At 37.5% G+C, this 18,377-nt stretch overlaps 1 protein-coding gene across 2 annotated transcripts in view; it reads left to right on the forward strand.

The window, feature by feature from the left end:
- Window positions 1-18,377, forward strand: part of SLC26A7 (solute carrier family 26 member 7) — a 308,475-nt gene that overhangs the window by 116,212 nt on the left and 173,886 nt on the right. The window contains exon 2 of one of the 2 annotated variants that reach the window (XM_060287458.1): window positions 9,906-10,189. In XM_060287458.1, coding sequence (XP_060143441.1) covers window positions 9,997-10,189 — 193 coding nt within the window. In that variant the 5' untranslated portion in view covers window positions 9,906-9,996. Of the gene's footprint in view, window positions 1-9,735; window positions 10,190-18,377 lie in introns of those variants that run through there. The other variant, XM_030862868.2, reaches the window with a different exon arrangement.

The raw sequence follows: 18,377 nt of genomic DNA on the forward strand, positions 1-18,377 counted from the left end.
AATGGCAGAAGAAAAAACATGTTAAACAGATTGTAAAGTGTTATTTAATCCAAAGACAGCAAAATAAGTTACGTTAGCAATCAACACTGAGAGCACAGGATTGTGCTCATTTTCTTTACTGGTTGGCCTATCATGAGTAAAATATTAACTGCACTGTTAAGGACTGTAATTGACATATATGTGCATCCACATTTAAATGTAGCAGTTTTTCTAAAATGAACAGCACCATAAAAGCATCAGAGCTTTTTTGGGATAGCACTAAATGAATTAGCCCTGAGAGGTTGTTATGTGTCACAGGGATTAGTATGAAGACTAAAGAGTGGGTATTTTATTTCATTTAAAATTTTTTTATTGGGGTATAGTTGTTTTTATGATGCTGTGTTAGTTTCTACCACACAGCAAAGTGGAGTTCCCTGTGCTATGCAGCAGGTTTTTTTTTTTAACATCTTTATTGGAGTATAATTTCTTTACAATGGTGTGCTAGTTTCTGCTTTCTAACAAAGTGAATCAGTTATACATATACATATATCCCCATATCTCCTCCCTCTTGCATCTCCCTCCCACCCTCCCTATCCCACCCCTCTAGGTGGTCACAAAGCACCGAGTTGATCTCCCTGTGTTATGCGGCTGCTTCCCACTAGCTATCTATTTTACATTTGGTAGTGTATATATGTCCATGCCACTCTCTCACTTCATCCCAGCTTACCCTTCCCCCTCCCTGTGTCCTCAAGTCCATTCTCTACAACTGCGTCTTTATTTCTGTCCTGCCCCTAGGTTCTTCAGAAGCTTTTTTTTTTTTAGATTCCATATATATGCATTAATATACGATATTTGTTTTTCTCTTTCTGACTTACTTCACTCTGTATGACAGTCTCTAGGTTCATCCACCTCACTACAAATAACTCAACATTTCATTTCTTTTTATGGCTGAGTGTATTCCATTGTATATATGTACCACATCTTTTTTATCCATTTGTCTGTCTATGGACATTTAGATTGCTTCCATGACCTGGCTATTGTAAATAGTGCTGCAGTGAACATTGGGGTGCATGTGTCTTTTTGAATTATGGTTTTCCCTGGGTATATGCCCAGTAGTGGGATTGCTGTGTCATACGGTAGTTCTATTTTTAGTTTTTTTAAGGAATGTACATACTGTTCTCCATAGTGGCTGTATCAATTTACATTCCCACTAACAGTGCAAGAGGGTTCCCTTTTCTCCACACCATCTCCAGTATTTATTGTTTCTAGATTATTTCATGATGGCCATTCTGACCGGTGTGAGGTGATACCTCATTGTAGTTTTGATTTGCATTTCTCTAATAATTAGTGATGTTAAGCAGCTTTTCATGTGCGTCTTGGCCATCTGTATATCTTCTTTAGAGAAATGACTATTTAGGTTTTCCACCCATTTTTTCATTAGGTTGTTGTTGTTTTTTGTATTGAGCTGCATGAGCTGTTTATATATTTTGGAGATTAACCCTTTGTCCATTGATTCGTTTGCAAACATTTTCTCCCATTAAGAGGGTTTTCTTTTCATCTTGTTTATAGTTTTCTCTGCTGTGCAAATGCTTTAAAGTTTCATTAGCTCCCATTTGTTTATTTCTGTTTTTATTTCTACTACTCTAGGAGGTGGGTCAAAAAAGATCTTTATAGTGTCCAGTCTTAATTTAGGTTTTTAATCCATTTTGAGTTTATTTTTGTGTATGGTGTTAGGGAGTGTTCTAATTTCATTTTTTACATGTAGCTGTCTAGTTTTCCCAGCAGCACTTATTGAAGAGACTGTCTTTTCTCCACTGTGTATACTTGCCTCTTTTGTCATAGCTTAGTTGAGCATAGGTGCGTGGGTTTATCTCTTGGGTTTCTATCCTGTTTCATTGATCTATATTTCTGTTTTTGTGCCAATACCATATTGTGTGGTATATTGTGAAGTCAGGGAGTCTGATTCCTCCAGCTGCAATTTTTTTTTCTCAAGATTGCTTTGGCTATTCAGGATCTTTTGTGTCTCCATACAGATTTTAAGAATTTTGTTCTAGTTTTGTAAAAAATACCATTGGTAATTTGATAGGGATTGTATTGAATCTGTAGATTGCTTTAGGTACTATAGTCATTTTCACAATATTGATTCTTCCAATCCAAGAACATGGTATATCTCCCCATATTTGTGTCATCTTTGATTTCTTTCATCAGTGTCTTATAATTTTCTGAGTACAGGTTTTTATCTCCTTAGGTAGGTTTATTCCTAGGTATTTTATTCTTTTTGTTGCAGTGGTAAATGCAATTGTTTCCTTAATTTCTCTTTCTGTTCTTTTGTTGTTAGTGTATAGGAATGCAAGAGATTTCTGTGCATTAATTTTGTATCTTGCAACTTTACCAAATTCACTGATTAGCTCTAGTAGTTTTCTGATGGCATCCTTAGGATTTTCTATCTATAGTATCATGTCATCTGCATCTTGTTCCTGATCTTAGAGGAAATGGTTTCAGTTTTTCACCACTGAGAATGATGTTTGCTGTGGGTTTTCCATAAATGGCCTTTATTATGTTGAGGTAAGTTCCCTCTATGCCTACTTTCTAGAGAATGTTTATCATAAATGAGTGTTGAATTTTGTCCAAAGCCTTTTCTGCATCAAAAGCTTTTTCTGCATCAAAAGCTTTTTCTGCATGAGATTATCATATGATTTTTATCCTTCAATTTGTTAATATCATGTATCACATTGATTGACCTGCGTATATTGAAGAATCCTTGCTTTCCTGGGATAAACCCCATTTGATCATGGTGTATGATCCTTTTAATGTGTTGTTGGATTCTGTTTGCTAGAATTTTGTTGAGGATTTTTGTATCTATGTTCATCAGTGATATTGCCCTGTAGATTTCTTTTTTTGTTATCTTTGTCTGGTTTTGGTATCAGGATAATGGTGGCCTCATAGAATGAGTTTGGGAGTTTTCCTCCCTCTGCTATATTTTGGAAGAGTTTGAGAAGGATAGGTATTAGGTCTTCTCTAAATGTTTGATAGAATTCATCTGTGAATCCACCTGGTCCTGGAATTTTGTTTGTTGGAAGTTTTTTTTTTTTTTTTTTTTTTGCGGTACACGGGCCTCTCACTGTTGTGGCCTCTCCCGTTGCAGAGCACAGGCTCCGGATGCGCAGGCTCAGAGGCCATGGCTCACGGGCCCAGCTGCTCCACGGCATGGGGGATCTTCCTGGACCGAGGAACGAACCTGTGTCTCCTGCATCGGCACGCGGACTCTCAACCACTGCGCCACCAGGGAAGCCCTGTTGGAAGATTTTTAATCACAGTTTCAATTTCATTACTTGTGATTGTTCTGTACATATATTTTATTTCTTCCTGGTTCAGTCCTGGAAGGTTATACCTTTCTAAGAATTTGTCCATTTCTTCCAGGTTGTCCATTTTATTGGCATTAGTTGCTTGTAATTGTCTCTTATGATGCTTTGTATTTCTGTGGTGTCCGTTGTAACTTCTCTTTTTTCATTTCTAATTTTATTGATTTGAGTCCACTCCCTCTTTCTTGATGAGTCTGGCTAAAAGTGTATCAATTTTGTTTATCTTCTCAAAGAGCCAGGTTTTAGTTTTATTGATCTTTGCTATTGTTTTCTTTTTTTCTATTTAATTTATTTCTGCTCTGATCTTTATGATTTCTTTCCTTCTACTAATTTTGGGTCCTGTTAGTTCTTCTTTCTCTAGTTCCTTTAGGTGTAATGTTAGATTGTTTATTTGAGATTTTTCTTGTTTCTTGAGGTAGGATTGTATTGCTGTAAACTTCCCTGTTAAAACTGCTTTTACTGCATCCCATAGGTTTTGGATGGTTGTGTTTTCATTGACATTTGTCTCTAGGTATTTTTTGACTTACTCTTTGATTTCTTCAGTGATCTCTTTGCTCTTTAGTAGCATATTGTTTAGCCTCCATGTGTTTTTTGTGTTTTTTTGACATTTTTTTCCTGTAATTTATTTCTAATCTTATAGTGTTGTGGTCAGAAAAGATGCTTGATTTGATTTCACTTTTCTTAAATTTACTGAGGCTTGATTTGTGACCCAAGAGGTGATCTATCCTGGAGAATGTTCAATGTACACTTGAGAAGAAAGAGTAATCTGCTGTTTTTGGATGGAATGTCCTATTAATATTGATTACATCTATGTGGTCTATTGTGTCATTTAAAGCTTGTGTTTCCTTATTAATTTGCTGTCTGGATGATCTGTCCATTGGCATAAGTGAGGTGTTAAAATTCCCTGGTATTATTGTGTTACTGTCGAGTTCCCCTTTTATGGCTGTTAGCACTTGGCTTATGTATTGAGGTGCTCCTATGTTGGATGCAGAAATATTTATAACTGTTATATGTTCTTGGATTAATTCCTCAATCATTATATAGTGTCCTTCCTTGTCTCTTGTAACATTCTTTATTTTAAAGTCTATTTTACCTGATATGAGTATTGCTACTCCAGCTTTCTTTTGATTTGTTTGCATGGAATATATTTTTCCATCCCCTCACTTTCAGTCTGTATGTGTCTGTAGGTCTGAAATGGGTCTCTTGTAGACAGCATATATATGGGTCTTGTTTTTGTATCCATTCGGCCAGTCTGTGTCTTTTGTTTGGAGCATTTAATGCATTCACACTTTAGGTAATTATTGATATGTATGTTCCTATTACCATTTTCTTAATTGTTTTGGGTTTGTTTTTGTAGGTCCTTCTCTCCTCTTGTGTTTCTCACTTAGAGAAGTTCTTTTGGCATTTGTTGTAGAGCTGGTTTGGTGGTGCTGAATTCTTTTAGCTTTTGCTTGTCTGTAAAGCTTTTGATATCTCTGTAGAATCTGAATGAGATCCTTGCTGGGTGGAGTAATCTTGGTTGTAGGTTCTTCCTTTTCTTCACTTTAAATACATCATGCCACTCCCTTCTGGCTTGCAGAGTTTCTGCTGAGAAATCAGCTGATTACCTTTTGGGAGTTCCCTTGTATGTATTTTTTCATTTTTCCCTTGACTTTAGTTTTTGTCAATTTGATTACTATGTATCTTGGTGCATTTCTCCTTGGGTTTATGCTGCCTGGGACACTCTGCACTTCCTGGACTTGGGTGGCTATTTCGTTTCCCATGTTAGGGAAGTTTTCAACTATAATTCTCTTCAAATATTTTCTCGGGTCCTTTCTCTCTCTCCTCCTTCTGGGACCCCTATAATGTGAATGTTGGTGCATTTAATGTTGTCCCAGATGTCTCTTAGGCTGTCTTCATTTCTTTTCATTATTTTTTCTTTATTCTGTTCTGTAGCAGTTATTTCCACCATTCTGTCTTCCAGGTCACTTATCTGTTCTTTTGCCTCAGTTATTCTGCTATTGATTCCTTCTAATGTAGTTTTCATGTCAGTTATTGTATTGTTCATCTCTGTTTGTTCTTTAATTCCTCTAAGTCTTTGTTAAACATTTCTTGCATCTTCTCAATGCTTGCATCCATTCTTTTTCTGAGGTCCTGGATCATCTTCACTATCATGATTCTAAATTCTTTTTCTGGAAGTTTGCCTATCTCCACTTCATTTAATTGTTTTTCTGGGGTTTTATCTTGTTCCTTCATCTGTGACATAGTCCTCTGCCTTTTCATTTTTCCTATCTTTCTGTGATGGTGGTTTTCGTTCCACAGGCTTTGGGACTGTAGTTCTTCTTGCTTCTGCTGTCTGTCCTCTGGTCAACAGTGGGTATTTTAAATAGCAGATCTTGGCTAATTATTAATAGAAAAAAATGTTCTAACAATTAGAATGTCTGAAAATTGGAAAAAGCTATTTTTCTAAGCTTGTCAATTACAGTCATTAGAAGAATTAAAACATAGGTTGGATTCAGGGCTAGGCCAGCCTATATGACATTTTAAGCAAATTGTGAAAAAGGTACCATATCTACTGGATGAGTTAATTAAAGTTGCTCCCTCTGTGTTGATGTATCGCCATGTCAGTTACATGACTTAGTAGAACATGGATTCAGTTTCAGCTACTACTTACCTACTCAGATGGGAAACCTTTGCAACGTCCTCTTATTAGGAATGCTGTAGATCAACTTCCATAAGTAGGCTTGAGTTTGGAGTTAATGCCCTCTAATATTTATAAGTCTACCTTTCCAAGTGTAATGTGAATATAAATCACTGCTTTAGGTGTTCTGGTCTCCACATAGACCACATTCAAAGAAGCATAATATCACAATAAAAAGTAACGTGAGAAGAATTTCAGTCTTTACTAGTGTTTCTCAAAAACTATTAAATGTGATCCAGTTTCTAGTGCACAACTTTTCTTAAAATGTTTTTCTTTAACATTTTTCTTCATTTGTGCCTGGCTCAGTTCTCTCTTTTTTCATAATTTCTCCAGAGCAATTTTCCTGTCACACACTAACCCTCTAAAACTCTCTCTGAAACTCCTGTCCATGAGGTTTTCTCTCTTTTGTCTCATCTCTTTCTTCTGCATTTATTCTAGTTTTTCCTCTCCACATTCTTCATATTCTATAATATAAGAGAAAGGAATCATGTTGCAAAAGATAGGATTTTCCTTATATTATGAAAGAATAGGGAGAGTTTGAGCAAGTAAAAAAAGAATCTTTCCTTATTTTTCCCACTACTATCTCTAACTCTCTTTCTATCTCTATCTATTTTCCTGATTCTTTAACAGCACAGTCTGGAAACTAGGCTGAGATAGATTAAATGATTCTTTGGTAATTTCAAGAGTAGGGACATTCATATGTTAATACTTACTGAGTAGATCCTATGTCTGCAGAACCTTCCATTTGATCCTGAGGAAAGAGGCAAAGCAAGTTATGTGAATAATCCCTACTCACACGGAATTTACAGTTTCATGAGCCAGACTGGTTAAAATCACATGCAATAAATTTCGAGGAAGAATATCAATAGACAGTGAAAATGACTATAGCTGTATACCCATGAATAGCCTGGTTACCTGGATCTTGGGTGTTCAGCAAGAACAGAACTGTGGGGAAGCCAGGGAAATTTTCATGGAAGAGGTAAGTATTGAGTAAATGTTTAGACAAGGAAAAAAACATGGAACTAGGGAAATTAGTATAGAGATAAACTGAAGAGTCAGTGTGCAGCAGACAGCAAGTATACTAACCTGCTAGAACACAGGGTCTAGGCAAGGTGGGAAGCCTTTATTCTCACTGGGACTACAACTCTCCATCCTTTGAGCGCCCATAACACTCATTGTGTGACTTGATTGTTAGTTTATCCTATTCTGCCTTTTTCTATTTCCTTCATTAAATAACCCCTAGAAAATAGACAATATCTTCCCCTCCCCCATCCTTCTATCGCATTTCCCACAGTCTAGCAAAATGTGATTCATCAATAAATAGTTGCTGATTTAAATAGAGTTGATACGTAGTTAGAGGAGGGATAGAGATGTGGAGAAAGGGTCACATGCTTGTGCTAGTGAGTTTAAGTGTAGTATTGGAAATCACTGGACGTTCTAACATGTCAGGGATGTGATCAAAATATTTTAGGAAAAAGAATTTTTCTGTTGTTCTACATGGGAGGTGGAAGATACGTTCAACTTTTTATTTGCATAGGTGTTACCTGGACATTTGAGAAGAGATATCTTATATAGATGACATGTAGTACTGAACTTTAAGCTAATTTTAGCCATTGAAACTTTTGAATAAATACGTTTACTCTTGAATTTTATGGGCTAGGTAAAGTGCTCTAAGAGTATCATGGGTGTGAATAAATTTTTTCACAAAGGATTTTTGGTATTGCTGGTTATAATCAATCAATCCTACTCTTGATACCATGCTTTGGAGTGAGATTTTGGCATGTTTTAAATAATGTCTAAGCACATGGAGTTGGAAGAAAACCTGGAGTTGTAATTCCAGATTTATATTTAACAAAATATTTTTAGGAAAGATTTACTGTAACTTTTAGGAGTTTTATCTCTTTTATTGAGAGACTACAGAACTATTTTATCAAACTAATTTCTTTTCCCTCCTGGTCTTAGGATGTTTTAGAGCAATTGCTGGCACTAATATGATTAGATATTTCTATATAGATTCATTTTCAATTCTAAAAATTCTATTCATGTGAATTCTTTGTTACTAACATTGAACACAGATTTTTTTTTACATGATTGAAATTACACAAATCATAGCGGTTGATTGGTGATTTCAGTATTTAAGCTTTCAATTATTCTTCTCATTTTGTTAACATGGATTTGAATTTTTCACCTAGATATGTTTAGAAAAAAAACTTTACTCTTTATTTTGACTATAAACATAATAATACTCAGTTTATATACAGCTTCTGTATTTCTTTGTTTATGTAATGAGTAGAGTATATAAAACAAAGTTAGATTTCTATTTGTGAAGAAAAAGCAACATAGCGTCTCTATTAAAGGTGGATTTCCTTATCTGATGAGTCTACCTCTGACACCAGAAGAATAGGGCTAAAATACTACAACTGAGTCTCTGATGGGACTCCAAATCTAAATTAATGAAAGGTTCATAAATGTAACATATGTAAACAATTGGAAAAACACAAAGCAAATTCTATTCTGTACACATGAATAAAGTGTACATATATCACTACATATTTAGGATTCAATGGATTTATAAAAAGAGAGGTATTTTTGCACAGATAGAAAGCCAGTGATGTCATTTTGGGAAGACTGAAAGAGTAGATATTCACCTTAATTTAAAAACAATGGGAAAAAAGTACAGCAGGGAATCTTGGAGGTAGCCAAGGTGTCCAAGTACTTCGTTATTCTAAAGACTTCCAGAAAATGGATCTCTACTCTCTGGACAAATAGGCATTAAAAGGGCTCCAGCAAACTCTATACATGGTATTCTTTTCCTTAACTTCACAATTTTAGTTAATATATTGGCTTTTTGGTTTAATTCGAATGGCACAGCTCATAAATGCAGGCTTTTTATTCTGGGGGCTGGGCCTTACAATCATAAAATAAAGGTCTTTGACAGCCTGACTGTTCCATTATAAAATGTAACATCCTTTTTAAAATAGAGAAACCCCCCAAAAGTCATGTGAAAAGAGGCCAGAATCATAAAAAATATTGGGGACATTTCAAACAGTAGTATGAACCATATGTCATTCTTCAGAAATTTCAGTTACAAGAGCACAAGTGTGAGAATTATATAATTGGAAAAATAGAGAAAACTGAATGAAAAATTCAGAGACAGGAAATAACTGTTGCCACAAATAATTGTTCATTGTATGCATATTTTCTTAGCCCATGAAATGAAATTTCAGTTTGTTTATGAGAACTGGCTATTCTGTTCCCAGACTGGGCAGTGGCTGTCTGAATGTTTCTGTATGAATGAAAATCTCGTCTCCCAGGCAAAAAAAAAATAAAGACATTTAGCAATGCCTCTTACGTTTCTGAATGTTTTAGAACTGGTAGTTGTTTGATATATTGAAAATATACACTCCCCAAAGAAGTAAATCTAGATTCTCTGAACACATTTTGCATGGCAAACCTCTCTGGCAATTTTATGGTTTTGCATAGCTTGTAGGGAGAGACGGGAATAGCTAAATGCTCCTAGGTTCATTAGCATAACCCTGCCCACTTCCAACACATGCCCAGAACTACCTCATTAGCTGCTGGGATTTAAGCCAAAGCATAAGACTACAGTGAATATAAGGGGAATTACTGGCAAGAGAACTCTACACCAACTTAACACTGAATCCATTACTTTTCCAAGATGAGAAAAATATTATACTAATAGGGACCATTTCTCCATCTCATTCAAATAAGAATTCAAGGTTTTAGTCTGTATCTTTCATCTAGCATAATTAGCTGTACCATAATAACACATACAGCCTGGCTGCATATATTTAAGTTCTGTCTCTCTCCCTCTTTCTTTTATTGATTTATTTTCTGGATTGCTTTGACATTGTAAACCACAGACGAGTTGGAGCCTGGCATTGAAAGGAGGTGTTCTGCAACGATTTTTTTTCTTGTTTAAAGAAGTTTACTTCTACAAGAGGTAATCTGAAAATGACAGGGGCAAAGAGAAAAAAGAAAAGTGTGCTCTGGAGCAAGATGCATATGCCCCATTGTGAAGACTTTAAACAGTGGTGTAGAAGGCGGCTACCTATTTTGGAATGGGCAACACATTATAATCTGAAAGAAAACTTGCTTCCAGACACTGTGTCTGGGATAATGCTGGCAGTTCAACAGGTGACACAAGGTAATGTACTGCATTTGATTTTCCTGTTTTATGCAGAATAGATACCACTTTGCTTTCTTGGAAGAGTATTGTGACCTAAGATCTACTAATGAAATGTATTTTAATTAACTTTGGGGGAATAAACACATTGAATATCTGTATACAAATGTTTTCCTAGTTGTCTTTTTTTTTTTTTGCTATTTTTTGATACCTAATAAGCATCAAACCAAATTTTTAATGGCATTATATATTTGCAATGTTAAAATTCATACTATATGAGTAGAGATCAATAATTTCAGTAATTGTGGGAGAATGAGTTTTTATAGTTTGACCTTGCTGATACAGCTTTCTACTTAAGCTGAATCAAGCTATAAAATATCTCCTGGCTTGAACAAGTCATTTGTAAACCTAATTAGCAGCATACAATTACCTTTGTAGTCTTGAGAGTTGCTATAAGCAAGGAGCAGACCTTTCCGTACATAAAGGAGGCTCTTTGCCAAGATCATTATTTGCAAAGAAAATCCTGTGTGTCCTTAGAGCTTACGTTTTCACATGCCGATTTAATTCTGTATCACATTACATACTGTTTGTTTCTCAATACGAAATTTAAACTGTTGAGAAGTCTGATTTTAACTTTCCCAAAGCAGATTATGAATGATATTCTGGATTTAGATAGATGTTTCTCTTGGTGAAAGCTCTTAGGTAACTAGTGTGCATACAGTGTATGATCATGTATGTGTTTTTTGTGTGTGTATTTTCCTGAAAGGTATATTCATTGTATTTTTTAAAATTAATTCAGGTAATAATTTTCTACCTGTAGCAAGAAAAGGAACTGATTTTTTCAACCTTGAGAATTTGTAAAATATTCCTTGGCACAGATTCTGTAGATTTATATTTTTTTGCAGTTTTACTACCTCCCTGGCTTGAACTATTATTCATACCATTAAATTATAAGCACTTTTCTAACTGAATTATTCTGTAGCTGGAACAAACTGGTTTATGTGTTTCTGTTTTTAGTATGATCAGGAACATCTGCACTGGTGGCTTTACTTTAAGATCCATAATACTATCATACTTTCTGGGATTCCATTTCCCTGAATAGTCTTCTATGATATTTTTAATGACCATTTTGCCAAAAGCAAAGCATAGTAGTCTTTCATAAAAATGCAAAGTAAATAGCAGGTTAAGGCATTTTTTAGGATTGTATTTATTGAATTTTTAATTCGAAATGAAACACTACCATGGACTTTGAAACTAAGACGATGAGCTTACAAGGACTTTTTCACCAGATAGTTTCAGTATATTTTATAAATTTATTTTGCTTTAATTTATTGTAAAGTGAAAGAAGAATATATTTCTAAAACTAAATATTTTTCATCTTTGTTAAATATCAGGTTAATAAGAAAATTTGGGGATATGATAAAGATACCTGTGATACATCATTAGCATTATCATTTATGTGTCTTTGGTAGTTAATTGTATGGCTTTTCCTTGGATATAAATATTGAGGGGTTTTGTTTTATGAGTCATGCATTTCACCGGTTATGAAGAAATATGTTACCAGCCCCCGACTGATGAGAAGCACAAAGCTTACTCAGCCCTTGTGTCTTGGAAGTTATGGATCTGGCTCTTGGTTCTCTTGGAAGGCTCCCAGTGATTGGGCAAGGAAGCTACACTGCTAGAAAGAACTTAAAGGTCTTTGTTGGTGTATGGACAGACTAATCCTTCTAAAAGTACTTTAAAAACAATTCTCTCAAACTTTCTCATGCTTACTCACTATGGGTAAATATCATAAGTTATCCCTTATATACATTATCTTACCCTATCACAACAAAATCCCAAATGATAGCAGTCCTCCATTTTCCACATGAGAAAGTGGAAGCTTAGACAAGTAAATAATTTTCCCTGGAATTCATGCCTGATAAGTGATAGAGTCAGGACTTGATTCCAAAGCTAACACTCAACATTTTATGCTTTATACTCTACATTGCCAAAATAACTAGACTTTTTCATAATACCAATGTTATTAGTAATAGAAGGCATTTCTTTGGAAAGGTGCAAACATCCTTTCCTTTAAATTGTCTTTGCATTTAGGTTTCACCCCTGTAGTTTTCAGACTCAAAGGCAGAGTGACAAGGGAAATAACTATAGTAGAACATGGAGTAAGGAAGGCACTTAGATATCATTACCTGCTATTCATGTGAATACAGTATTGGCAATCATTATCAACTCCATTTCTTTAGGAAAAATTAGAAGAAAGAAGGGGTAATTTTTGCTCTTGCATCATAATGCAAACAATAGAAACAAAGATCTGATTTTACTCTACCAGTCTTTGAAGCAGCTTTTCAGTTATTCAACATAGTTGAATTACATGAAATTGTTGAATTCAATGATTTTTAACCTACAAATACAAAAAATTATATAATTCAATCCAGTAGTTGTTTTTAATTCTTCTTTCTCTAGAAATGCATTTAAAATTAAGGTTAAAGGAAACTAACATTTGAGTCTTTTCTATATGTCAAATACCAAGGAGCCATTTTAACTTACTTTATTAAAGATTTCCTAGTTGTTAAATATAGATACTTGTCAGTCATCATCACAATTGATTCCTCTGTAGTATTTTCTGTGTTGACTGTAGCCTTTTTAAAACCATTTCTTCTCTTGGGTTTTAGACACTGCTCTCCTGTTTATATTCTGCTACCTCTCTGGCCTTCTCTTATTATGAGCCTTTGCAGATTTTGCTTCCTACTCTACCGACCCATTAAACACTAGTGTCCTGGAGACTCAAACACTGGGCCTTCTTCTCTGAAAATGAATGCCTTAGGCTATTTCATCTACATCAGAGGCTGTAAACACCTTAACTGTACTATTGAAACTTTCTTCTCAACCCAAGATCCACGTCTTCAACTATACAAACCTAGAATCTCCTAAAAGCACTTCAAAGGCAACTCTAGTCTTCTAAAAGAAACAAACTGAACGATGCCACCATCCTAACCAGAATTATAATAATAAATAATAATAACAGTAATTTTTAGACACAAAAGAACACGACATATATACAAAACTGAGGCTTATAGAGAATAAATAACTTGCTTAAAGTCACACAGTAAATGAGTTAAAAGAGATAGAATTTTAACCCAAGTGGTCTGGCTCCAGGGACTATGTTCTCACCTTTGTACCAGACTACCTCTCACAGAGTCTCAAGTTATTCTCAACTCTTCTCTCTCTTTTGCCATTCTACCATCTAGTGTACAATCAACCACCAGGTTCTGTTGTTTCTATTCCCTAAATATCTTTCCAAACTAGTAGTCTTACTTCATGTTCCCGGCTACTGCCCTAGTTCACTGACCTACTGAAATCATCATCTTGTGGGTCTTCATTCTCTACTCTATCTCCTCCTGCAGGCCATTCCATACTGTAGCTGGAATGATCATAAAAATCTAAACATCAATTCCCTGTTCATAATTCTTCAGTGACCCTCTGTTTCCTCTAGGATAAAAGCCCGATTCTTCAGAATAATCTATTAGATCATTAATAATCTGGGCCTCTTAATGCAAAGTTCTACTCAAAGAGATCTTTCCTCTGAGAATCCCTCCCAATCTCCTGGGAAAGATGTATGTTTTCTTACCTCCGACTCCCTTTGTACTTTTTACATATCTCTATGATAGGCCTTATCAGATTGCATTGTAATCTTTTGGTACAACTCTTTATGCACTGGTGGGTAAGCTTTGGAAAGAATGTCTTAATCTTTATATTTTTGCCGACTTGTACCTGGTGCATCGACATAGGTTTTCAGTAACATAGGTTTTCAGTAAATGTTTCTCCATATCATTAAATAAACAATTTAGCTCCTGAAGCCTCTGATTGTTCTATGGTAATATGCTGCCACTCTAGGAAAGGAATTAAATTTAAATTAATTCTTATGTCTTCAAAATAAATGTAATAAAGATATCGATAGTAAAATTCACATAAAAATGTGAGTAATTAATTTCTTCCAATTTCCCTTACTTCCCTGAATTTATAAACTTATAGCTCACCAGACAAATCTGGTAAAAGATTGGTCTGTGTTTCCTTCATCCCAGTGTTTTTCTCCAACATTAACCCATCTGTATAGTTCATATGAAAATCTAGGTGCCTGGCTTCTCTTGAAAAAGGGAAATACATGGCCATAAGAGGCCCATGTTCCCATGTGGTAAAAACCTGCTCGCTCCCCCTGTGGACAGGGCATGTGCTTTGTATTTTGCTACAGTTTCCACCATTCACACATCTGCTGCCACTCTTCCTCCTAGTATCCCTATTATCTGCCTATCCCTATGAGTGTCTGAATTTGTATCCCCTGCCAAGACACTTTCTAACATGTTTTGTTGAAATGCCTTGAACTCATTCTTGAATAAAACCTTTAAAAGAGAATACGTAAGACTAGGCTCTTAACTTAAATCCGCACAACTTTTAGGTCTGTGGACTTGCATGAATATATTCTAATATACTTCATTTCTTTTTTTTGTTTTTCTTTTGTTTTTAATTTTTTTTCTTTCTATGTTTTTTCTTTTTTTCTTTTTCAAAGAGCAGGCGCTGGGACCCACCGCAGGCAGGCGCACCCATCCGGGAAAGGCGAGGGGTTCTTCCCACGTGCTCTGGCACTCGCCACAGTGGCCACTGGGCTTGGGAGGGGCAGCAGCTGGGGGTTCCGGTATCCCAAGGCTCCCTCTCAGATAGCTAGAGAAGGCTTTCTCACCGACGGCGCGTCGTCCCCCACCCATCGTCTTCCCTTCGAGCCCACGGAGGCGCTCCATGAGACGCCAGTCCTTGACTGGGCGGAGGAGTGGGGCCTGCTGCAGTATGGGTAGGCACACGGCCCACAGGAGCGTTCACGGTCAGGGCCGGGGCATGACCTGTGCTGCTCTCAGTCTCGTCCAGCGGGCTCTTGAAGGGGGGAGCACGCCCGAGAAGCGTGACAGCCTCCCCTCTCGCAGGCCCTGGCCCACCACGATCACCCCCACGGCCCGCCTGCGACCCCCACAAAGGGGCACACGTGGCGTTCGCCCGGCCAGTCAGTCTCCCCAGGGCACACCGCAAGAGGACGACCACGACGAGGTGGCACCTAGCTCCACCGAGGGGTGGGGGACAGGCACGCCTCTCTTACCGTCTCGAACCCCCCAAGAGAGCTGCTCACGGGACACACCACCGTGGCAGGGACCAGAGGAGCGCGCTGGGAAAGGGAAATGACACCACCGCTCGGCCTCAGGCACCTGAGAGACGACCTGGAGCGCTCCAGGGTCACCACAGAGGGCCCGGAGAGGCACGCTCAGGCACCGACAGGGGCGCGCAGCGCGGGGCGGGACCCCCTGCCCCCGGGCGGGAACCCCCCCCCCACCTCAGGGAGAACCAATGGCGAGGCACACGCCAAGGAGGCAAAGCGAGAGAGTGTCTGCTGCGTCAGAGGACCACGGCTCCCCCGAGGCCTTGAGGCAGGGGGCGGGAGACTGAGGGTCAGGGCTGGAGGCCGCACCCCTCCCTTCCACACACCCCTCGACGGGGCTGGGGTGGGGGAGGCAAGGGGCAGGAACGTCTGTCCCTAGTGTGGCGTGGCTTAAGCCTGGCCAGGGAGAGCATGAATACTTCATTTCTTTATAATTCTATGTATTTTCTGTTACTTATGTTAAGAAAGTATTCTAGGAAGGGGTTCATAGGCTATACCAGACTGCTAAAGGAGTCCTCAAAGTAGATATTTACTCCCCGAAGTAAATAAATATGTGTATGTGTGCTCATTTCAAAGAAAAAACGAAAAGGAATTTTAGGACATTCTTTCACCATGTTCAAATATTTCTTAGAAATGCTTTGTGTTTTTTAAAATATTAAAAACATTTGGGAGCACTCAGTACTAACATCAGGTGAAAACCATTATAACTGGCATCTACCACAGTGTTCTTTAACTGACATCTTGTAGGACCTCACTACAGAATGTAGTTTGAAGGTGAACAAACATTCTAGAGAATGTCATTGACTTAAACATGTCACTAACATGGTTGGCAAGTTAAGCAGTATGACTCTAGAGTAGGTAGAGTTCACATTCTACCCTGAATGACCACTTGCAGGAAATATTTTCTTTTTTTTTCCAATCTGAAAAACTCAAGCATTGAGACAGGGTGGAGACCTAAAATGCATGACTTGCCATATAAGTATCTAATACACTGAGGAGGAATATGAGAATGTTTTGACTTGCATTCCAACGGATCACCTAGAATTTTTGTTGCCAAACCATGAAAATTTTATGCTGCCATAGGGTTGCCTGATGTTCAAACCACAGTGTTCTGAGCCACAGACAAAGGGTGTATGTTCCTTATAATTATGTAGAACTTGTGGCATTACTGGCACCAAAATGTGTGGAAGCGGATCTTCATTGCACTCCTGAGGGCAGCTTAGTGACACGTGGAACGATAAGTGGAAATTCCTGAAGCATACTGCACTTTGAAAATTAAAGGCTTATCTGAGAACTTTTCCCTGCATGGTCTCAGCCCTGAGGGTTAAGAATCCTAGCATTAGCTACATATCTCTAACCTAACACCCTTAATCACTATAAACATGTAGATTATAATGTAGAGAGATTATAATGATTTATTATATCTAGTAACTTTTCTCCAGGAACAATGCAGCCAAATATTGCTAAATAAATCTAAATTATACTTTCCCTGACCTCCATAAAAATGGACACAGGAGCTAGGAACACTCTGCTGGCTTTTCACTTCTCCATTTCCCCTCATCCCATGACACATGCTCTTACCCATAGCTCTAGGCTTCATTCAGCACTTCTGATTTCCTTTTTCTCATAAATGTAAATTAATGGTGATTTATATATTCAAAGGCTATTTATATATTTCTGCACTTAGAATAATACTCCCTATAATATTTAGACCTGTTCACATGGAAGAACCATGACCTTCCATTTTAGAGTGGTGAAAACTTGGGAAGGTTTGCAACAAACAGATGTGTAGTGGCTGTGAAGATAAGGTGTGTGACCTATATAGTAATAGACTTCTGTTTTTGCCAGCTAGGATCCATCCTTGCTTCTTTTAGTAATTATGCCTTGGATTTGTTTTGAGGAACAATCCCTCTTCCATTTTTGGTATACATGGTTCAGGTGAGATTCTAATTTTGGCTCTAGGATGATCAGAAAAATAAGTCTCCCTCAACCAGGATTCTCAACTTTGGGGCCCACTGGAACCACCTTGGTGCCTAAAAGAACATTGGTACTTAGGCCACGTGACAAACAATTAAATCAGCTTTCCTGGGAGTAGTTCCCAGACATGGAGGCATTGTGTTTCTTCTTTTATAAATTGTCCCAGATTCTAATGTGCATCAGTGTTGAGAGCTGCAACCAGACAGTTGTTGATCCAGGTGAAGACTTGTGGCTCGTCTTGATAATTAGCACAATTCCATACACCTGGCCAGGGACTGGTTCAATGGTGACAATTTCCCCCCTAGGTACAAGGGGGTTTACCACACAACAAAACAGTCATTTCCTATTTTAAAATGGTGATGGCAATACAAATGACCTGAAAGGTCCACTCACTTTGGATCCTAGGACATGTGTGGAACCTTTCAGAAAGAAAGGAAAAGACATCTTCCTTTGTGCTGAGACTACTAACAGTCAGGATGATGTGCCTCTACAACTTCCCTGGGCCTCCAAAGCCTGAAAATGAAGGCAACCCAGCAAAGGGCGTAGCAGAGAGAAACTGAGTACTGATGATAGCTAGTACACTTCTGACTTTTCACTTGCATGTGCAAACACTTTTTTGGTTGTTGTTAATTAGGTTTAAGTTGGATTACTTCTAATCACCTTAACTACACATTTGAGGGTTATTGCAATTTAAATGTGTTACACAAATTGTCTCTAATTTTATAAAACCCAGCAAGATAGATATTTCATACTTTACAGTCCTTTTCATGAGAAGAGGAGTCTGAAGTTGAGAACACTGGGTGACTTGCCCTCAATTCTAGTACTGCTAAGAGGGATTGAAATGTAAATCTGCTGGGTTCCATCTTTCATCCCTCACTGCTCTCTGTTCTCCAGTTTGCTTTGTGTATAACAGACATAACCTGAGTGGGACTGGGAATGAACTGAGCAGCACACTGCACAACAGCCCCTCAGGCTGCCCCATCACATGATGACATGTCACCTTCCTTGATAAAATAAAACCCAGAGATTCTG

The sequence above is a fragment of the Globicephala melas genome, chromosome 17 (assembly GCF_963455315.2).
Source record: "Globicephala melas chromosome 17, mGloMel1.2, whole genome shotgun sequence".
Taxonomy (NCBI): Eukaryota; Metazoa; Chordata; class Mammalia; order Artiodactyla; family Delphinidae; genus Globicephala; species Globicephala melas.